The sequence below is a fragment of the Triturus cristatus genome, chromosome 1_2, assembly GCF_964204655.1.
Source record: "Triturus cristatus chromosome 1_2, aTriCri1.1, whole genome shotgun sequence".
NCBI lineage: Eukaryota > Metazoa > Chordata > Amphibia > Caudata > Salamandridae > Triturus > Triturus cristatus.
In genome coordinates this window covers 302,535,491-302,559,022 of record NC_140580.1, presented here as the reverse complement: position 1 = coordinate 302,559,022, position 23,532 = coordinate 302,535,491, and the positions used below count along the sequence as shown (strand labels likewise).

Genomic DNA, 23,532 nt, shown 5'->3' with positions numbered 1-23,532 from the left:
TTTGAACACAGATCCATGTGTTCCAATAGGTACTAAAGTTGCTCCTTCCTGTCATTGTTAGGTCTCGTCTACCAAAAGATTTAGCTCTCTATTGTCAAAAAAAAAGTCACTTCTGTGGAGGTGGGTGAAGGTACAAGAGCAAAGCTGTGTGAAGTGAGGGGAGGGGAGGTGCAGTGACCGATCTATGTTTATTAGGGCCAGCACCAATTGCTTTATTAACCTTGCTGCTTCCTCAAATGTGCTTAAAAATGCACCGTTTGTCCACTCTTTTTTCCAAATTTTCTTTGGGGGGAACCCCCATAGATTGTTCGAGCGCGCTTGCTCCGCTCGCTCGCCGCAGTGTAGTACGACAATAATGTTACGCCTCACCACTTTCAAATGTCACCAGCCGCCCCTGCATATGAGTATATATTGCATAGCGGCGCGGTACGTATGATCTGACCAGCACGTTCTCGATACGAAGATTTCTTTGCAATGTTTTAGTCATTTTTAACTCCTTTACGGCATCTGGAGTTGCTCTTTCTTCACATGCATTAAACGATGTTTCCACACTTCGACAGCAACAAATGTGGTACGCACGAGCAGCTTGCTTGTACATTGGCAAACTCTCTGGGACAGCACTGTCGATCTTCAGGTTACTTATCCCCTAACTTGTCGCCAGTTGTAGCATCCACTCCAGCCTGGGTACCTGAGAAGGACTACGCCACACAAGGAGATTAGTAATACACGTCTTTCTTCTTCTGCTTGTAACTGCGAACTCAACATTCTAAACCAGCCATCAGTGCGTTCCGCTCGAACACTTCCATCATAATTCTACGGCGTCCATCTGGAGCCGAAAGGGTTCCATCACTTTTAATTCCCAAGACACTACAGTGGCTACAGCTGCCGACCTTGGAATATGGAAAACCTTTGGAACTTTGTGACCCACATTTTAACCCCAGCCTGGGCGCCTGGATCAACATAGGGTGATTCTTAGCAAATTATTTAATCTCTCTGTGACTAAAACACTTGAAATGAACTGCGTTTGTGTAATCCCTGATTGATGTGCACAGTCTTGTCGATTGTCTCCCACACCCTATCATGTACATCGCTCGGCTACTTCCAAGCTAGGTTTGTGCTAAGTAAATACCAATACATGCATACATACATATGCACAAAGGCCGATATGGTACCTTTATAAGTTTTCATCAGGTAAACCTTTGTCTCAAGTGGTGCACACATTGAGTCCTTTTCGAGCCTTTGTCGGCTCATAGTGTGGTGTGTTTTAACATTCTTATTTATTTATTTGAAAAGTTTTATATAGCGCTGGCTAGACCCAGAGGTATCAGAGCGCTTTACATGAGAAAGGACATTGTTTCAGAACATTGTTACATAGTTACATCAGTTACAGTTACAGTTGCAGTTACCAGTATATGCTTAGGAGAAAAATGTGAGCTTACACAATAAGATAAGATGGCCCTCATTATGAGTTACTTGTTGATCCAGTGGGTTCCTACTACTCGTAGATCTCCCAAACAGCAGGTTTTACTCCATGTAAAAGAGTTTGAGGTAAATGGAATGGAAAGACTTTGCCACAGGTGATAACAGTAAAGCACACAACTCAAGCAAGAAAGCTCAATGAAAAGAACTCAGTCCAATCAGGCAAACAGAATGATTCTTGTCTGAGTCTGAACATCTAAAACGGGCACAAAAGTAGCCCTTCAACTTATGCTCTTGTCAAGAGATTTCAGAGGGACACCAATTCATTCAACGTTTGTGCCCACTCATTATACAATTCAAAATGGCAGCTACTGTGCCTACATCATGTACATGTTTAGGTATGTCTTTAGGGTTTAGACACTGTTATTATTCAGTGTCTTAAAAGGCATCAACCATTTGATTGAGCTCTGCAACCGTTCATCAGCCTTGCATCCATTAAAAAAGGACTGGGTTAGGCGAGTCAGAAATACTCCTTGTGTCATGTGGTATACTACAAGGATTGTTCCTCTCATGTCTATCAATTTGAAGCTATAGGCTCCACCCGGCACTGCTTCTTGTGTTGCATATGGTGAACTTCCAAATCAACTTCTGACTGGAAATAATGATAACCAAATCAACTTCCAGTTGGAAGAAATTACACCAAAATTCAATTCTGGGTATAAAAAACAACATATAACAGTGATGAGCAACTCGCCTATCCACTGTTCGTTCTCATCGTCAGGGCCGGACAGGTCATAGCGGGCACTGGGCGTTTCCCTTGTGGGTCGACAGGGTGGGGACATTTTTGTTACCATGGGCAGGTTTTCAGCATAGCTGCAATATCTGCTCCCTGTAACAAAGGCGGCAGCGGTGAGACGGGATTGGTGCTTTCAACTGGCAGCCCCACCCCTCCCTCCAGTGGCCGGCCAAGCTGTTTGCCAGGGCCAGTTTCAGCTCCCAGTCCGCCTGTGCTCATCGTCTTAGTGGAAAAACCTGGAACTGCCATCTGCATTGGCATGATCGGTTCCTGGTGTGTTGTGTTCCACTGCAAAGTTGAACCCCTGTAGGGAAAAGGACCACCTCAACAGTTTAGGCTTTCCCCTCTCATCTGCGTCAGCCACCTGAGAGGCCTGTGGTTGGTTTGAACCTTTAAGTGAGTACCAAACAAGTATGGCCTCAACTTCTTAAGGGGCCAAACCACAGCAAAGGCTTCCCTCTCAATGGCACTCCAACACTGCACTCTAGGGAGGAGTCGCTTGCTGATATAGGCAACTGGTTGATCCTGGAGCTCATCATTTGTTTGTGACAACTCTGACCCAATTCCATGTTCAGAGACGTCTATTTTGACTATGAATTCCTTTCCATAGTGAGGTGCCTTCAGGACAGCGGCTGAGTACATAGACTCTTTCAGGGTGCCAAACACCTTTTTGCATCCTGTGGTCCAGATGACCTTCTTAGGCTGTTTTTTGGAGGTAAGTTCAGTGAGTGAGTCCACAAGGGCCCCATAGCTCTTCACAAACCTCCTGTAGTACCCAGTAAAGACAAGGCAGGCTCCGACTTGAATCTGGGTTTTGGGAGCCTCCCACTCCAGAATAGTCTGGATATTGAGTTGAAGAGGTTGGACTTGGCCTCCATCTACAAGGTGGCCCAAGTACACAACAGAACTCTGCCCTATCTGGCACTTTCTGGCCTTAATAGTTAGCCTGATGCAGGGCCTGTAAAACCTCCGTCAGGGGAATTAGGTGATCCTCCCAGGTAGAACTAAATACAACTATATCATATAGATATGCTGCACTAAAGTTGTCGAGGCCTGAGATAACTCTATCCACCAACCTTTGTAAGGTGGCAGGTGCATTTTTCAATCCAAGGGCATCACTCTGAATTGGAAGTGGCCATCTGGGGTCGAAAATGCTGACCTCTCCATTGCTCCCTGGGTGAGTCCAATCTGCCATTACCCTAAAGTTAAACCAAAGGTACTTTATTTAGCTGCACCCAGCTTGTCAATCAATTAATCTGCTCTTGGGATTGGGTGTGCATCAGTTTTAGTTACTGCGTTTAAACCCCTGTAATCCACACAGAACCTGATTTCAGCTTTCCCACCCTTGGAATGAGGCTTGGGGACCAGCACCACTGTACTGGCCCAAGGACAGCCAGGGGGTTCAATCACCCCTTGCTCTAGCATCTTGCTTCCCTCAGTTTTGATGCAAGCTTTGACTTGGCGGGACAGTCTGTATATTTTGTTCTTTACAGGCAGACTGTCACCAGTGTCCACATCATGGGTACACCATGTTGTCTGACCAGGGGGCAAAAAGAAGAGCTCAGCAAACTGAACTAGGAGATGCTGTTGGCAGTGAGCGCTTCAGACAAAACAACACCCTCAACTGGCCCATACTGTGGGTTATTTGACAGTAAGCCAGGGAGAGGTTCAATGTCTTCGTCCAGGCCTCCATCAGTGACCATCAGCATGGTCATGTCCACTCTGTCCTGGTGGAGGTTTAGGCGACTGACATGGAGAACTCTATGAGTACTCCTAGGTTTGCCTAAAAGGTGACTTTCCCTTTCTTTTCCAAGATTGGATAGGGCCCAGTCCATTTGTCCTGGAGGGACCTGGGAGCCACAGGCTCTAAAACCCAAATCCGCTGACCTGGTTGGTACTCAGTACTGACTTCTGGTCATATCAGTGCTTGATAAGCTCCATGCTGGCCTGTAGTTGGGTATTTGCCTTCTTCACATACTCAGCCATACGTGAATGTAGGCCCAGTACATAGTACACTCTGCTTGGGCTCTTTAAAAGGTTTCTCCCACTTTTCCTCACTAGACTCAGAGGAACCCTCATAGGATGGCCAAACAAAAGTTCAAACGGGCAGAATCCAACACCCTTTTATAAAACCTCTCTGTAGCCAACCAGCAGGAAATCCCATCTCCTTCTGAGTTTTCCATCATGACTTTCATGGTTTTGTTGAACCTTTCAACCAAATCATTTGTCTGAGGTTGATAGGAGTGGTAAACTTGTAGCTCACTACACATTCATCCCACATAGCCTTAAGATAAGCAGCCATGAAATTTGTCCCTCTATCAAAGTCCACTTCTTTAAGAAACCCAACCCTGGGAAAGATGCCAAGCAGGTCCTTTACCACTGCAGGGGCAGTGCCAGTCCATGGCCCACTACCACTAGAACAAACCTGTTCGCAAATGCAGTTTGAGCGTCAAGGAGACCAACAAAGTCAATCTCCACCCTCTCAAAGGCGTAGCAACCACTGAAAGTGGAATTAAGGGAGCCTTTGGAGGTCTTGCCACTGGCTGGAGAGGTCGTACAGGAGTAATAAAACTCCTTCACTTTTTCAGGCATCCCGGATCAATACAAATAGGCAACCAATGTGTCTCAGGGTTGGTTTGTCCCAAATGTCCAGCTAAGGGGACGTCATGGGCCATGGTCAAAATGAACTCTTTGTACATTTGGGGGACCACCACCACTCTCCTGGCTACACCTGGTTTGGGGTGCCTGGCCTCAGTGTACAGAAGTCCATCTTCCCAGTAGAACAACTGGGTACCACTGACATCACCCTCTCCATGCCCTGCAGCTTACTGCCCAAGGCCTTTAAGAGTACGGCACTGTTTTTGCCCATGGCATAGGTCCTCTCTGGAGGGCCCTTCTGTACTTAAAGAGTTCTTCCAGGCTAGGCCATACTCCATCAGCTGCAGTTCTCTCTTCAGGCATCGGTGCCTCTCCCTCAAGAGAACTCTCCCCATGGTCCTTTGACCTCTTAGAAGTTACCTTAGCAAACCTCTTGCCCTTCCTCTCGTCTTTGGGAGCTTGGTCAACTATTTCAGGATCCAAGCTTCCCTGACTGCCCTGACATGCTGCTTATGCTCTTGTGATGACACACACCTACTCAGGGAGTCCCAGCATTTCTGCATGAGCCTTCCTTTCCACTTCTGACCACGCAGACGTTTCCAGATCATTTCCCAATAGACACTCCATTCGGATGGCAGGTGACACAACCACCTTCTTTTGCCCAGTAACCCCTCCCCTTGTAAGCTTACCAAGGCCATTTGGTAGAGCTTAGTCCCATTGTCAGCAGTGGTCACCTGGTGACCCACACCAGGTATCATCTGGTCTGGGGAAATCAGTCTAGCTGCCACCATGATGACATTGGAACCTGTATCCCTCACAGTTTCTATCTCAGTCCAATTGATTTTAGGCCTTTGTATATACTTCTCCAGATAAGACAGCCAGGGCTTCAATATTCACCCCACCCAGGGAAAGTAAAGTAGCCTCAGTGTATCCTCTTCCATCTCCACTCCTATGCTAGCCAATCCCTGGGATTGCCCACCACTGGGGGACTTTTGGGAGCATGCTGCCTCTCCTTTCTTATGACCTGCCAGATGACATTCATGAGACAACCCAGAAGTCTTGCTGTATCCCAGTTGTGAACCCTGATACCCTTTGCCTTTGGTTTGGCAGAAATCTTGGGGCTCACCATCCTGAGAAGAACTTTGGAGACATTAAGATAACTCCTTTTTATGCTGCTTGTTGCTCATGTCCTTCCACTGCTGTGAAGTCTGAGCGCCTTTTTTGTGGTCCCACCCACCATTGATCTTTCTGGGCAGCCTGATTCTGACCCATTTGTCAGCTATTCTTTCCATCCCTCTGGGAGAAGGCAATTTGGAACCCACAAAATGGTGATGCAATTACTCTGTGGTACAAGTAGTTCAAATGTGCTCCTTCATAATTAAATTGTAATGCCCATTATATGTGCCCACCTCATTGCCTTTTATCCAACCTTCTAGTGCTTTGACTAAAGAGTCGACAAAGTCCACCCATGTCTGGTTTTGACCTTTATGAGTGTCCCTAAATCTCAATCTGAATTCCTCTGTGGTGAGTCCAAACCCATCTATGAGTGGCTCCTTTATATGCTGATAGGACTCAGCCACCTCTTCATTAAGGGTCAGCAGTCTATCTCTGCCCTTTACTGAGAATAGCTTCCAAAGTAGAGAGGCCCAGTGTTGACAACCCACCCTCCTCATTTTGCACGCCCTCTCAAAGACTGCAAACCACTTTTCAATGTCATCAACATCACTATACTTGGAGACAAACCCTTTGGGGATCTTAAGGTCAAAAGGTTCCTCCTTCTCCCTGTTTGTACTGCTGCCATCATCTCTGGGCTTCAAGTCCTTCTTAACCCTTCTTTCCTCAAGGGCTAGTCTCCTTTACTCGAGTTCAAGCTTTTTATCCTCCAGGAAGGGTAAGTTAAGCTCTTCCTTTAGTGTTCCTACCACCTTACCATGGGGAAGGGGGGTCTACTAGAGAGACTCCTGTCACTAACCACTGGTTAAGGGATCTGAGAAAGGGTGAAGAGTTTTTATTCTTCACCTTCTTCCCCATCATTATCACTTTGGGCTAGGTCATCATCATCAGCCTCTTCAGGGTCTTCTTCTGAAGAATGGTCCTCGCTCTCTAATTGTTCTTTCTCATTCGAGCTGAGAGTTTTTTAAGTTCCTACTTTTTTAGCTGTAACTCTATGGCTAATGCGCCTTCCTTTGAACAAAACCCTCAGATAACTGATGCTTAGGGCTGGGACGACCGACCAAGTCCAGAACCATAACAGCCTACATTGTGCCTAACGTTTTTCTCGTAAGTTGGGACTTTTTTAAAATTTTCTAAAAACTCTTAAACCTTTTACTAACTCACCTAAGCCTTTTAAATGTACTATTGGAATGGGGGTCTAAACAGGGCCCTAAAATTCCAATATTAAAAAACTTGAAACAATTCTGACAAAATAATTTTGAGAGCTTAAAGTCAATTTCGTGGATTTTCTCTTGCACATAAAATTACTTATGACCAAGTGATACTGCGAAACACAGGTTCAGGGGCCCCACTGCTGTAACACCAATGTAGGAAGGTGGAGTATTATATGGTGATTCTGGTTAGACTTCACCATGTAATACTATCACAAACCACAAGGAGGATCCTTGGATTCACACTAATAAATCTTTAGCTCAGTCCTGGTAGTGTGGCATAGCGCAGTCAGGCTTTACTAAAGGAACACGTTTTAAGCATTTCAGAGTACTAACAAGGACGATAAGTTATTGACACAACTTGAACGAAATCCGATAGGATTTATAAACAATAAAGCTGATTTTTATCTTAATATACACACTAAATCAAATGGAATTGCATTCCTATAAGCGGAGGTACAGATTTGTTAAGCAATATGAAATCAGTGTAAAATAATACAGTGAAACCTTATCATTGGGGTCAAAGGGAAAAACCACTACTTGTGACAATTGGTCACTTGCAGATCGAGTTGTGTGGAACATTTGTAGGATAAAGGTGATGCAGGTCCAAGCCACGACAGTCAGTAAAATGTTACCTGGTCCGTGCTGCCTAGGTGCAGAGTTGTCCTGGCTGCCCCTGGTGCTGAATGTGTGTCATGTGAGAGCTGCTTTTACTGTTGAAATGGTGCTTCGGGGGGAAAAATTCAAAAACACAACGGGCCGCTGCTGATGACGGATGAAATGTCAGATGGAGTTCACTCTATGTTCAGTGTCAAATGCAGGAGTCAGTTGTCGGACTGTGTACTAACATGTCTTGGGAGCAGTAAGTGGAGCAGAAAGTAACTTCAATATCAATTGGTCCTGGGGAACGCTGTAGTTCCCTGTAAGTTAGTGGAAGGCAAAACTACAGCTCCCACAATGCACTAGACAATCTGGATTTGGGCGATCACTCGGAGGGCCCAATGGACAGCAATTCTTCGGATCTGGAGCATTGTTTTACCTGCAGTTTTCAGGGGACTAGTGCCACTAGTCCAGGGGAGTCTGAGGGTGCTTCAGACTTCCACAGGGGTCCCTCTTTCTGGGGGACTGAGAGATAGCCTATGACAAGTCTCGATCCGGCAGTTCCAGGAGTGTTGCCACAGGGACAGAGTATCTCTCTTTTGCTTTGGTGAAAGTCCTGTTTTCACCGACATGGGCCCCCCTTCTTTGATGCAGGATGTTCAGGACTGAGGTTCTGGTGTCAGGGGTAGCCCTTGAATTCTAGATTTAGGGTCCTTAGGGGTGTGGGTGCAAGTGGCCAATAGGCTATTAGCTCCAGCGGCTTAATTCGCCCCTAAAGAGACCACATCCTGGAGTGTAAGCCAACTTTTCTACCCAGAATCCACCATTCTACCACTTTTAAAAAGGGCAGAAGTCTGCCTCGGCTGTACAGACCAGGTTGCACACCCTAGAGGTGTGGCTAGGCTTCTGGGGATGTACGCCTCCTGACTATCTAATTTTCCCACCTGCCCAGGTTCAAATGTGCCTGCGGGCAGGGGGGATGGCTGTTCCTTCTGTGGGGACACAGTCAGGATGCATATCAAAGGCGGTGTAGCCTTTGAAGTTCACCACCTTGATGTGCCACTTCACTAGCCAGCCTGGGAGGGAGGAGGTGTGACCTCCTTCCTGCCCAAGCCTCTGTTCCTGACTCTTGGGAGTGTTCACACTGCCTGGCAGGAGGTCAGAATCTTGTTTTGGAATAAGCAAGCGCGGGCTGGTCAGAGCACAGAAAAGCTAGGGTAATCAGGTGGGTAACCTCTAAAGTAGTCAGGTGGTTGCATGTCACATCACTCCTGGCACAACATTTGTGTCAGGGGTGAGAAGGCACGTTGTTTGATACCAAACATGACATATTTAGGCAGTACCATAATAGAGCTGCCAACCTCAGGTTTGCCCAGGTGCCAGCCCACGTTATCCTATGGACGGTCTATCACTTATAGTGTCCGTTAATGGTAAGCTTGCACTTACAGTGTCCACACCTTAGGGGTGACTGGTATAAATGAAAGATAATGCATTGACTTTGCCACGCATGGTGAGGGCAAAGTCGAGTTCAAGCAGTTTGCACTGCTCCTGTAGTCTGCAATAGCAGGCTCCTGTCAGTAGTTCATTTGGGTCACCCAAGGTGGCACACACAGTGCTACAAGTCCTGGAGACCCCTCTACAACCCATGCCCTGGATATAACTGATACCATATACTGGGGACTTCTAAGGGGATGGGGGGGGGTAAAGTCCTTTTCAACTGGGATTGCCAATTTACACATAACAGTTTTAGGGAGAGAGCACTGGCACTAGGGCCCGGGCTGGGTAGCCAGCTCCAGTGTACTAACAAAGTCATAACCATCAGCACTGGAGCAAAAAGAGGGTGTAACCATCCAATAAGGTCACTTTCATACACCCTGACCTGTATATCAAATGCTACTAGTGGGATTCAGCACTCATTGAGCCACCCACTAAAGTAGACTTTTTAAAACATGGCTTAGGCCTGCCACTAAAGCCTGTAGTGCAATTTTAAACGGCCATTTCTACCTGGTAAAAGAAAAACAGAATTTGAGGCCTAAACTTTCCTTTTTAATACTTCTAAGTAACCCCAAAGGTACACCAAAAAGGCTCATAATGCAGGCTGCATGGTATTTTAAAAGTAGGACATGTGTGTGTACGTTTTACATGTCCTGACAGTGAAAAACTCCTGAAGTCGTTTTTCACTGTAGTAAGGCAACTGCTCCAATAGACTAAAACTGGGGTTACCTTATTACACTTCATAAGTGCTACCTTCAGCTTGGGACCAGATAGAGATTAACTGTTTACTCTCAAATGAACTGTAAATTTAAATCTTCTTTAATGGTAAAGTTGGATTGTATGCTACTATTCTGAAAATGCCCATTTAAAAAAGTTGGCATTTTTCTGCCTTAACCAAATGTGCCTTTCTGCCAGTGTCTTGGGTCACATGACAATGAACGGCTCTGTTGTTGTGGGTTATTTATTGCTTCCAGACAGTGAGGTAAAAGAGACCTAAGTGTGAGAGGAGGGGTCTTCTCTGCATGATGGCTTCAGAGGAGTTGTACTCTGCCTTGACTGTACTTCAAAGAAGGGCTTTCCTTGCAGCACACAAAGGAACCTGACACAAGGCCTGCCCTTGCCTTTGTCACCCTAGATGATCTGGAGCCAGGACCAGGGGATGAACTGTCCAGTTTTGGGTGTAGGACGGGGAATTCCCCCGCACAAAGGCTGGTACCAGGTATAAAAGTGAGACCTTCAGAACTTCTCATGCAACACTCCTCAACCTGTGGGAGATTCTGAAGAAAGATTGCACTGCTATCTGAGGAAGAGGGATGCCCTGCTAGCTGAAGAAGAAAGATTTGACCTGCCTGCCTTAAGCCCAGTGTATTGTTATGTTATGCAGATTTGTAGAGCGCACTATCACTATCACTTAGGAGGGTATCCTGGAACTGAGCAGGTGAGAGTCTAGGTACACCTAGGGACTAGTAAGACTCCTTGAAAAACCAGGTCACTCACGTGAGTGACTCCAAGGGTTAGTTAGCTGACCTGTGTGAGTTACAGGGACACAACACGCTTTCAGAGGCCACACTACAACTGCCCAGCACCAACAGGACCTGCCTTAACCTGCCTAGCACTTCTGCTGGACTCTCCTGGAGCAAGTCCTGATCCTCAAGAGGTGCCCCCCAGGTCTTGCACCCTTGGCTGACATCGGTGTGAGCTCCTCCTGAAGAAAAGGTGAAGATACAGACGTTTTGGGCTCCTTGTCACAGTGAAGTGACCTCCTCGTGATGAGAATCAGCTGACTGCAACGACCACCAATGCAAAACTTCAGCTGGATCTGCTCTTAAAAACAACAGCGACTGCCCACGATGACTAGCAATGCGCTACCTGCACTTTGAGCCAACACTGAACGCATGCAACAATATCCAATGAGAAGCTCCAGCGACGACCAGCTCTTTGGGCTACACCAACAACTGTCCGCGAAGCTTGACCTGCTACTCGTGTGGACAGTATCCTCCTCACACACACTTCGCTCTGGACTTGAGAAAGTAACTCTTGAGCAGGACTAATCCGGTCCCTGTATCCGACCAGCCCTCCATCTCAGTCTGCCTGAACTTATGACTTCCCACAGTTCAACACGACAATATAACCCCAAGTGGCGCTTTGTGCTTATTTGCACCATTTTCACCTAAAACTTTAAAAACTAATATCGCTGGTTCTACTGACTGGATTTTTGTTGTTTTGCTGTCATTTTATTTACTAAATTTGTACTGTAATTTTCAAAATTAGTTAGAGCTTTTAAGTGTTGTGTTTTCAATTTATTACTGTTTGAGTGCTGCATGAAAACTTTACACCTTGCCTGTAAGTTAGGTCTGACTGCTTTTATGCCAGGCTACCAGAGGGTTAAGCACTGGTTTATTTAGAGACTTTTGTAGATCACCCTGACCAGGGTTGTGTTTATTATTTGAATGGAGTTTCTACCCCTCTCAACTAATAGCTCAGTTTCTTACACTTGTATACACATTTGTAGTAGTACTACTGTGATTTTGTATTCTGTATATAACTCAGCAATTGCATAATCTTCTTTCTAGTCTGACTGTATCCTCTTAGATTTTTAGGCACGATTGAGATGAACAGGGAAATTACAAGTAATAATTAAAAAAACACACTTAATGTCTTCACTTATTTGATCATCCATCTAACCATCAAATCTGTAAAAAATAAAAGAAAGCCTTCTTAGATTGTGCATTTTGGAGTAAATATTGGATTTACAGGACGAAGTGAGCAATAACCAGCCTTGTTCAACATTAAGAAACACTGGGGTAGTTCATAAGCCAGTCAGACGGCTGAGTGATGGAATACTTGTGTGGACAGCTAAAAGATCCAGGTCTGGCAAAACAGAGTAGAATTTAAAGACCTGAATGACTGGTCCATCAGCACTAATATTTAGGTACGTCAATATGCATTTCTTAGAAAGCAAATGTACATACTTGTGCTATTTTTTATGCCTTGTATACCTACTCTAATCTAGAAACCTATTACACATTACAAACCCATATGGAAAATGCCTCTTTTGCATGACCACCACCATTTTATTGGACTAATACTGCTGTTTTTTTTTTACTTTGTGCACTGGGATTCTGCTTACCAGCCCCCTCAAACATGTTGAAATTGACTATATTCCTAATTGGCATACTTAACTTACCTAGAACCCCCCAGTGTATGGTACAAAGTGTACCCAGGCCTGTAAGTTGAATGTCACTAGTGGACTACAACATATAAAGTTGGTAATGCAAAACAAAACTGCATGTCTGTCACCAGTAACCTGGATGTCCAGGTTTACTCTGCAAACTCAACCTGGAAAAATCACTCACTTGGACAGGTTTAAATCTTCTTTTTAAATATTAATAAGTACCCTAAGTAAGCCTCAAAGCCTAATAAGGCAGGGTGCATGATATTTAAAAGTAGGAGATGCAAAGATTTCATGTAAAACATGTCCTTACAGTGACAAGGCCCCTAAAGGAGGAAAGGAGTTGGCCTAATGGCTAGGGCGGTCGACCTCGAATCTGGGGAACTGGGTTTGAGTCTCGGCAATGACGCTGAACATCCTGTGATTCTGGGCAAATCACTTAATCTTGTAAGGATCTTACCCGGTCGAAATTCTGCAGGGACGTCAAGGAATTCCAACTTCAGGTGTAGAAAGGTCCCAACCTTCCACCCCACCCTACTGCGTCTATCAAACCCTAGAGCGCAGAGGAGGCGGCGGAAAGAGGGGAAACAAAACAATGATAGAGGGGAAAACACAGGAGCTGCGATCTTCTTCCTTCCTTATCTGTGGAACTGTGTGTGTTCATGAAGCAAGGTTCTGCAAAAGGTAAGAAGAACAATATATGAGGCCCTAAATAAGGGCCTATAATAACCCTGGTGAAACCCCTCCTTACTGTGTAGCTCTGCTATCTAGTTACCTTATAACTAACAGCTTGTTCATTCTATATAGTTGCACAGAAGAACTGAAGAGGTCAGGAAAAGGCAAAGGCAAGTCGTAATTTCCCTTCAGGACTGTAGTAGGATGTCCCTAGGATAGATAAAGGCAACCATATAGCAATCCACCCACGGAACTTCTGAAAACACCACTTCCCCTCCCCCTTTTGACCACTTATCTTACAAGGGGTATCCAGATGTCATCACCGATCGAGGAATCATATTAGGTTTCTGTAGAGACTTCTTCAGCTCGAATCTGGAAGATGCAGCAGGGGAGGAACTCAGGAAGAAGGGGCAGGAATAAGGCGACGTGAAGTAAACAGGTGCCTCTTTCCGGGGTAACTGGCAGGTCCACGGGAGCAGTTCGGGAGGAAGGAGACAGGGCAGAGACACCCGGCCGGCCCGCGGGACAAAATCCGGCAAGGTGGGCGGAGCGCTCTGACCCTTAAACACCAAGGTCCCGAAACCAGGGGCGGTACGCGTCCAGTTACACCAAACTCAGAGACTCGGCACAAAAATGAACGGAAGCACAAAAAAAGAGGAGAACAGAGCTCTGTAATATGAGAGACGGCTCTCATACGTATGTCCGAAAAAAGGGGCGTACTAACACTCGAATAGGTCCAGGTAACGAAGAATGTCCCAGTCCTCCGAGACGAACGCCAAGCGCACACTTACAAGGCAACCAGGAAACAGGATACAGGAAGTTCAGGGAACCGCCTGCGGGGCAACACTAGAACGCGAAGACCCGAGGTTCCTGAACGGCAGGCTTTTCTACTGTTTCGCTGCTATCGCGCATGCGCGATAGCTAGACGCTATGGGGAATTCCCTCGCAGCTCGGTTACGCTGGACTCGGCAATCCTGACAAATCTCCCCGTGCCTAACAAAAATGATTGTGTCCTCATGTAATGCAACTGGTGCTATGTAAAGCGCTCTGATACCCGATTCGGGTCAAGTTCGCGCTATTAAAAACTCTGTAAAATAAAAAATAAAAAAAAAATAATCCACTTGCACATTAGCAATTGTTCCATAAGAAAGCACTGACATTTAATTGTAACTTGACAGGCAAAACACTTCATACTCTGAGGTTGTTTAAGCAGCTTTATGATTTTATTTTCGTAATTAGCTTCTAAGATGTTTATAATATGAGGTTGGTTCTGTGACTTCAGTGTGATAACAACGTCTTCAATCTTCTTATCTTCCAGGTCTGTCCAAAGGTCTGCCCGCCGGCTCCCTTGAAAAATGAGAGGCCAAAGGTAAGTATGTCTATATTTATTTTATCTCTCCTGTCTCTACTATCTGTAGAGCTGCATTTTCCTCTGCCCTCCTGTCCTTTCACGACTTTGGGGGACTTAGCTCCTTTCACTTCTTACATGGGGTGTCTTCCTGTTTTCCCCACTAATAAGGCAACCTGGAAAGTTGGCGTGAATTATAGGGTTTACCTTTTTTTTAGGCTAACACAAAACTAACTAAACGGACTGGGACTATGGTTATCTAAACAGAGTCCAAGCCAAAACATCAATCATTCTATCTGCTATGCACAGTCTCTGTGGCCCTTTATTTCAAATTCCCAAGAGGTTGCTAAGAACTCTTTGGCCACCTGCGGGGCGAAGCGCATTGTCGGTGGCTTTCTCGATCCTCAGTGTGGGTCTCGGCTTTTTCTCTTCCTTCTACCAGCCAGGGGTTTTCTATGGGTTCTTGCTGGTATCTCATCTTGTGGCGTCAGTCCTCTTGGATGGACACTCCCCTTTCTGAGTTCTCCGCGCTGTCCCTGGGTTCCATGTTGGCCTTGAGCCTGTCTCTACTTTCTTTTATTTCCTCCTCTGTCCTTGTCCCTCCTTTGTTTTCGTAACCTCTTTTTGGTTGTTTTGGTGTCATTTTGTTCATTAAAAAATTCTCTATTTCTGTGTATGGGAGTGGGAGTTTTATTGTGTTATGTTTTTGACTTTTTAACAGTTTTGGTATTTTGAAATACTTTACACATTTTCCCAAGTTAAGTCTGTCTGCTCTGTGCCATAGCTACCAGGGGTTGAGCTCAGGTTAAAATTACTGAAACTTTTACTGGACCTAACAAGGATAGTGACATTATTAGTTGTGGTGGACTATCATCCACCCCCCCTATTAATCAATTTTCCTAAAAAAAAAAACGAACAAAAATGCTATAATAGTTCTGCAACTTTAACAACCTATTGAAACTCTCAACCCTATACCATGACCACTAAACTAGATAATAGTAAAGTTTGAGAATGGTTACATCAAAGTTAAATAGACCTTGTTTTATAGGTAAATTAATTTTTTAAGTACAAAAGCAAAATTAAACAAATCGATCATATTCATCAAAAGAGGAGAACTGAATGTCGGAAATCCAGGGGTGCAAAGTATTGACTTATCACTTTATTCTTCGCATTATAGGACAGATATTCATCCGAAAGAAAGACAACCAACAGGTGTTTCGCCCCGTAACAGCGCACAAGCCTGGGGCCTTTATTCAAGGCTGAAACATATATATAGAATAAAAGGTAACCTCACATAAATCATAAAATTAAAGAAAAGAAAAAACTCATAGTAATGTGTCCACAGCAAACATGAGAAAGCTTGTATCCTAAAATTAAAAATTGTATCACTTGTATACTCAGTGCAAAAGTATTAGGTGTGAGTAACAATCTATGCAACCTATGTCACAGGAGTACCCACATTTGTGTGTGTGAGGCTTAACTGACATTTATCTTCAAAGTACAAAAATCATTATGGGAAGGAACCTGATGCGTTCCGTACTCCAGTATACACGAGACACTAATCAAAAGAAATAATTAAGCAGAAACTAGTAAAGCGCTATTTAAGGGTATGGGGACCTTCAAAGACCAGTAGTATCAGCAGTTCTGTTGGGGTAGTAAGTATTTAATGTGTATATTTCGTTGTAGAGCAGGTATGGGGTCTTGGGGGGGGGGGGGGGGTTCAATATAACACAAAGATCATTGTCAAGCCAGTGATGTGAATTTTTGTTTTACTCTGGATCAGTAATTAATATTTTTTCCTCCACGGCAGCAGATATTCAAAAATAAAATCTTACCGATCTCTCCCTCCAGTCCAGGCTTAGGAATGCTGATATTAGTTCGTGTTTCTGATTCTATCTTTCTCTTAGTTTCGCTTTTCTTACCAATTATGAATCTGCGAGGATGGAAAAAAAATCAGATTATAGTTAATATTTTGAGTTAGACACAACATTACATACATTTTTCTCATGACATGCTTTATGTCGAAGGATAGGAGTCCTCTTGCATTCAAGTCCCCCTTAACTAAGAACTTAATCAGAGAGGTCATCCATATTGGTAGAAGCAGTGCTTTAAATGGGCCGGTACTGAGTACTGGCACTTTTTTATTTTGAAAGGGAGAGTACCGGTACTTCTCAGAAGAAATGTAATACTTTTAATTGGAGAGTACCGGCACAGAAACAAGCAGGTAATCTGGTACAGAGTACATGCACTTATATTTTTCCATTTCAAGCTCTGGGTAGAAGAAAAACTATTTCACTTTCAGAATCTGAGTTCCAGATGCAAGATTTTGTACACAAAAATAATCAATCACATTATTGATAACTAAATTCTTCTTTTTGTCCAGTTTCTACTATTTGATCATCTACTCTGCTAGCGAGCAATAACTTTTTTTAAAGCAAAATGTTAGGGCAATGCCAGGTGCACACTGGTAAAGAAGAAAACAGAGAGCGCCCATCCCCAATCCTCATAAAATCTGCCAGTTTCCTTTGATCACCAACAATTGAATAATGCATAAGGGGTTGAAAACGGGACAGTAACCTATCAGGGGGCGTAACATTTTAAAAAGATGTTTAGAGTACTGAGGAGCCACTGCTGAGACAAATGTGCTTGTCTGGCAGGTTGCTAGCTGTGGAGAAATTATGTCATCACCAACATGTAAGTACAAGGATGGAAGACTCCAAACTGGTATATACAAGAACAATCTTTTTTTAATAACTCTTTTGTATTCATTTTAAAGGCTCAGAACCATGCACACAGTACAGCCGGATAAAATGTGTATACTTACATTAGAGACTCCCTCCCATGCTGATCCCTTCCCCCATAGCTGGGCTGCTCAGTTGCAGCTCCTCTCGGTGGCATCACATCCTCCCTTCCTGGAGGAAGGGCTAGCTTCAGTCAGGAACTTCACTGTCCTCTTGGCCCTCCTGTTGTACATCAAGACTATAGTAGGTTCTCCAAGGTTCTCATACCTTGTCAAGCTTCTTGGGTACCCCATACTTTATAAATCACTGTTTCTGCTTCCATTCACAAATTCACACCCTCTTTCCACAACATTATAGTCGGAAATTGTGCCTGACCAAACAACCTAGCCAACATATCTATTGGCTACTATAAATCCCAGCATGCAGAACCCAAGTATCTGTGTGAATGTCAACACAATTTGGGATACCAAAGACTACCAATTGGAGTGTTCTTGAAATCTCAAGTTCCAGGACTGCCTCCAACTCCTGTATTACTTCCCTCCAATACAAGCTGACCTTGGGCCATCCCCATATAGTATTCCATCGTAGGCAGTTGGGATTTGGTGCCCTCTCCATTCTGAATAGTTAGTTACGATTATAGTAAATTTGATGCAGTATTTTTAATTGTACTAATCTCATCCGGGCTTGAGCGCCTAGACACCTTCGAGTAGTAGCGCGCATAATAAATTGTCATAACATGAGGCGCTAGGGGGCGCACGGACAAGATGGCTGCTCCACTGTAAGGCTCCCGCAGCCCAGTGCCATCATCCTTCAATTATCCTGCCCGCGTAGTGTGGCGGGACTGCAGCCGCCGCCTGCCGCCAAGCGACGAGCTCCGGCGGCGCTGGGGAAGGATTCGGGGCCCGGGAAGGTCCCTAGCCAGAGATAGCAGCCCCGACAGCTGGCCCGGAGTGAGGCGCGGAGCGCGCCGGAAGGGGCGGACAGCCGGCCGAGGTACCTGGGGCCGCGGCTCACCACGCGGCGACAAGGCCGCGCAGACACCGCGCTGCGGCACGGGGGGGGCGGCAAGCTGCCAGTGACCTGGGACGGTGCGAAAAAACCCCCGCAGGACTAGCAAAGCGAACACTGTGACCGCATCCACGGTCTACTGGGTTGCGATGCCTCGATATTTGACCCGAATTACAGTGCGGAGCGTGCTTGAGGAGGAGGCTGGCTCGGCATGGTGCCTGGGGCCGTGGCCCACCGCACGGCGACAGGGCCGCGCAGACCGCGCGCTGCAGAGCGGGGGGTCAGCGAACTGCTGATGGACTGAGCTGACACTGAAACCCCCCGTAAGACCTACGAGGCGGGAACTGTGACCCCGCTGGCGACCTACTGGGTTGCGGCGCTGCGTGCAGCAGAGTGCGGCGGGGCCCGCCGGTGTGGTCGCCACCCATGTCAGCAGCGGTACTACGGCGGGAATGAAGGCCTGTGACGGCTGCAACCTGGAGCAGGGGTGAGCCTGGTCAGCAGCGGGTCGTCTTGGCCCCGTGAACACTGCGCCTGACCTCCAACCTCTCTGTGTGTGGTGACGCGGGGCCTAGTGGCTGGACACTGCCTTTGAACCGGGCGGTTGTGGCGCTTCCAGGTGGAGAAGAACCCCGGAGCCAACGTAGGTGGGGACCTCCGCCGGTGAGGAGCTGGTCATCTGCGAGGGAGCGCTGGTCCCCCTCCCTTGGCTGGCGCCTGCAGGAAGCCACTAATAGCCTGTGAGACGGCCGCCGGAGGCTGGTAGTCGCTGCACGAGGGGGGATCTGTACTGGACAGCGATCCTGACTGAGGATGAGAGACAGGTGGCTCGTGGCCGGACTGTGACCAGAGGGCTGCTGGACACACGCTGACAGCGTTACTGAGTGAGTGAGGCGGCGCGGGCAGGAGTGTCCTGGGTGATTTGTCTGCGGTGAGTTTGACGCGGGGAGATCTTGGAGGCCCGAGCACCAAGGGGCGCCAGCCAGAGGAAATCGGCATCGTAGGGATACCGACCGCGGCTGGAGACACGCCGTGACCTCCTCTTCCCCCGCGTTGCCGGCTGGGATAGGGGGAAGTTAGCATACTGGTTCCCTGGCGCGAAAACGCGAATGCCGTCAGTGCAACAGTTGGCCATGGGACGATTGCGGAACAAGCAACATGAGGGCGGGCCGAGGAACCGGGGTCCTGGACCGCCACTGGGGCGCTTGGATGGAGGTGCGGAGCAGCTGACATCGTCCCTGGAAACTAAGATGGATGCCATGCTGGCAGCAGTGGACCGACTAAGTAACACCCTGGAGCAGACTAGAACCTCCCTGGAGTCCCGCATCGACAAAGTAACAATGGACTTCACCCTGCTCCATGCTGACCATCGCAAATTGGCGGACACTGTTGCTCACCAGTGTCAGACGCTTCAGGAAGTTCACAACTGCTGTGTAGGAAACCCCTCACCCACCTACCTAGTAGGTGGCATGCTTCATCATCGGGGCCCAACTGGATTGTCTAGCACAATCCAGTTGTGCTACAACGCCTGAGATACAGCGGAGCAGGGTTATGAGCAGTGAGTGAAGTGCTATGTGAAGTGATATAAGAGTTAAAAAAGTCTCAGGGAAATGCCCTTTTGAAAAAACTTTAATTTTAAGGGTCCCAGGACTAGTGTAAAAAGAGAGAAGGGGATATCGTTAGGAATGTTATTTTCCTTATATCCCTAGAAACTAAGGTCAACTAGTTTCAGCCTTCGATATAGTTCTAGAGGCTTTCGTCAGGACCAATCGAAATTATAGTTAAAAATAATTTTGGTGAATGGCCGTAAAAAATATATATAGGCCAAGTGTAATTATCAGCACACACCCTAAAGTGTGCTGTGAGTGTAGTGATGAAATACTCACAGTAACTTCGTTCGAGGTTACATGAGTAGAGAGGTAGTGAATCCTCTGGAGTTAGAACGCCGTATGAATCTCCGCTTGCAGTTTGAAGGGAGAACAGGTCCGTAGTACCTAGGACGGCGCTCGGTTCCGCTTGTTCAGCAAGCGGAACCGAGCGCCGTCCTAGGTACTACGGACCTGTTCTCCCTTCAAACTGCAAGCGGAGATTCATACGGCGTTCTAACTCCAGAGGATTCACTACCTCTCTACTCATGTAACCTCGAACGAAGTTACTGTGAGTATTTCATCACTACACTCACAGCACACTTTAGGGTGTGTGCTGATAATTACACTTGGCCTATATATATTTTTTACGGCCATTCACCAAAATTATTTTTAACTATAATTTCGATTGGTCCTGACGAAAGCCTCTAGAACTATATCGAAGGCTGAAACTAGTTGACCTTAGTTTCTAGGGATATAAGGAAAATAACATTCCTAACGATATCCCCTTCTCTCTTTTTACACTAGTCCTGGGACCCTTAAAATTAAAGTTTTTTCAAAAGGGCATTTCCCTGAGACTTTTTTAACTCTTATATCACTTCACATAGCACTTCACTCACTGCTCATAACCCTGCTCCGCTGTATCTCAGGCGTTGTAGCACAACTGGATTGTGCTAGACAATCCAGTTGGGCCCAGATGATGAAGCATGCCACCTACTAGGTAGGTGGGTGAGGGGTTTCCTACACAGCAGTTGTGCTCTCTCTCCTTTCTAATTTGTTTCCCACAATGACAGCGAAAAAAGTTTGCTTTAAGTCATGAAACTTGTCCATTTTGTTTGACCATATTGTTTTGGGGAAGAGGACAAGTTTTTCTTTTCCTCGCTCTCTTGTTGTTCTTATTTGCTTCAGGAAGTTCAACCGGTGGTGCGCAGCCACACCGCAACCTTGCAAGACCTGCTCGACCGGGTTAACACGCTGGAGGACCGCGCTGAGGATGCGGAAGGTCGCTCCCGGCGCCAGAACATCCGCGTGGTGGGACTACCGGAGGGCGTGGAGGGGCCGCATTCCGAACAGTTTGTTGAAGGGTGGCTACAAGACATTCTCCCTGCGGGGGTGCTCTCCCCTCAGTTTGTTGTGGAGCGGGCGCACAGAGTCCCGGCGCGGTGGCCTGTCCCCGGGGCCCGGCCACGTCCCTTTCTATTCAGGCTCCTCAACTACCACGACAGGGAGGTGATACTACGTGAAACAAGAAAGTTGGACACCCTTGCGGTAGGTGGCAGTCAGGTGATGCTGTTCCCGGACTACACAGCGACGGTCCAGAAGCGGAGGAGCAACTATCTAGCGATGAAGCGTCGGCTGCGCGAGCTACAGCTCCCATACTCTCTGCTGTTCCCGTCGCGCCTCCGGGTGGTCGCGAAGGGGGGGACACGGTTCTTTGACGCCCCATCTGATGTTTGGGACTGGATGGAGGAAACGGGGTTGCACAGTGGTCAGAGGCCCACTGACTCGAGCAATGGCAGACAGCAGGAGGGACGACCGCAGCGGCGACGGCGGGGGGAGACCAAGAGGGGACAGAAGTCGGGCCCTGTCGGGGCACCTAGTGTGGAGAAGATGCGCCTGGAACGCCAGGAAGCCCTTGAGGCGGTGGTAACCTTGGGATCAGTGAGCAGTCAAGGAGACGCAGCAGCCCGCGACTATAGCGACCCGGAGACTAGTAGGTCTTCCTCCCCGGTGGCTGTGCTTTCAGATGATCAGGAGCTACCAGTGGTGACGCCTCAAACAGCTGACATTATTGTGTGATCTTTGGCATGCTGGGGCAGCGCAGCATACGGGTGATGGGGGATGGAGTGAATGAAGCTGGGTGTGGAGGGAGGGGGTTCTGAGTCCTGCTGTTGCCCAGTTGATGCGGTGTGCCTGATGTGTGCGGACGCGCTGGGGTGCTCTTGACGGTTGGGATGGGGGTTGCCGGGATTTCCCCTCCCGGGGCGGAGAAGGGAAGGAACATGCATGCTACATCCAACGGGTGGCGGGCGGCGGCAGCAGGTAAACTAGCATTACCAGCGCATGTTTGATGCCGTTTGCGGCACAGACGGCGCAGGAGGCACAGGCTGGGGTAAAGCAGGGTCCTAGCACTTCGCGACCTACACAGTCACCTTTAGCGCCTGCCAGCTACCACCTGGCGTAGTTTTCATAGCCACTTGGGTTGTGAGTTTGGACGAATGCCTGCTTTGGGGTTTGCCCTGACAGTTATACAGTTTTTGATTTTAAATGTGTGTGCCCATCAGCACACTATTGTTTTTCTATTTGTTATGTTGTTGCAGCAGGCCGGCGTGACATCCGCAACTGAAATCTTCCCTTCCCTCCCGGCCAACTCGACCCTGGCCTCGATCCCTACACAGTCCCTATCTGTTTTTGATGGCTGACACAGCGGTGGTTACCTGGAATATACGGGGTATGCACACGCCGGCCCGTCGTTATTCTGTGTTCGCATACTTGCAGCGACATAGGGCGGCCATTGCTCTTCTTCAAGAGACCCATATGACGAAGTCAGAACTCGACAAGCTGCGACTCCGCTGGAGGGGACAACTCATTGGGACCACATACTCCGCACACGCCCGTGGCACATTGATCTGGGTAAGGGTGGGCACACCATTTACATGTATAGACACTGTGGTGGATTCTGCCGGGCGGTACACCTTGGTCAGGCGCTTCAGGAAGTTCAACCGGTGGTGCGCAGCCACACCGCAACCTTGCAAGAACTGCTCGACCGGTTTAACACGCTGGAGGACCGCGCTGAGGATGCGGAAGGTCACTCCCAGCACCAGATCATCCGCGTGGTGGGACTACCGGAGGGCATGGAGGAGCGGCATCCCGAACAGTTTGTTGAAGGGTGGCTACAAGACATTCTCCCTGCGGGGGTGCTCTCCCCTCAGTTTGTTGTGGAGCGGGCGCACAGAGTCCCGGCGCGGCGGCCTGTCCCCGGGGCCCGGCCAAGTCCCTTTCTATACAGGCTCCTCAACTACCGCAACAGGGAGGTGATACTACGTGAAACAAGAAAGTTGGACACCCTTGCGGTAGGTGGCAGTCAGGTGATGCTGTTCCCGGACTACACAGCGACGGTCCAGAAGCGGAGGAGCAACTATCTAGTGATGAAGCATCGGCTGCGCGAGCTACAGCTCCCATACTCTCTGCTGTTCCCGTTACGCCTCCGGGTGGTCGCGAAGGGGGGGACACGGTTTTTTGACGCCCCGTCTGATGTTTGGGACTGGATGGAGGAAACGGGGTTGCACAGTGGTCAGAGGCCCGCTGACTCGAGCAATGGCAGACAGCAGGAGGGACGACCGCGGCAGCGACGGCGGTGGGAGACCAAGAGGGGACAGAAGTCGGGCCCTGTCGGGGCACCTAGTGTGGAGAAGATGTGCCTGGAACACC

At 47.5% G+C, this 23,532-nt stretch overlaps 1 protein-coding gene across 2 annotated transcripts in view; it reads right to left on the bottom strand.

Annotated features, from left to right (window-relative positions):
- Positions 1-23,532, bottom strand: part of ASCC1 (activating signal cointegrator 1 complex subunit 1) — a 727,350-nt gene that overhangs the window by 541,489 nt on the left and 162,329 nt on the right. For both annotated transcript variants that reach the window (XM_085603842.1, XM_085603843.1), the window contains one exon: positions 16,322-16,419. In XM_085603842.1, the coding sequence (XP_085459968.1) occupies positions 16,322-16,419 (98 nt within the window). The remainder of the gene's footprint in view (positions 1-16,321; positions 16,420-23,532) is intronic.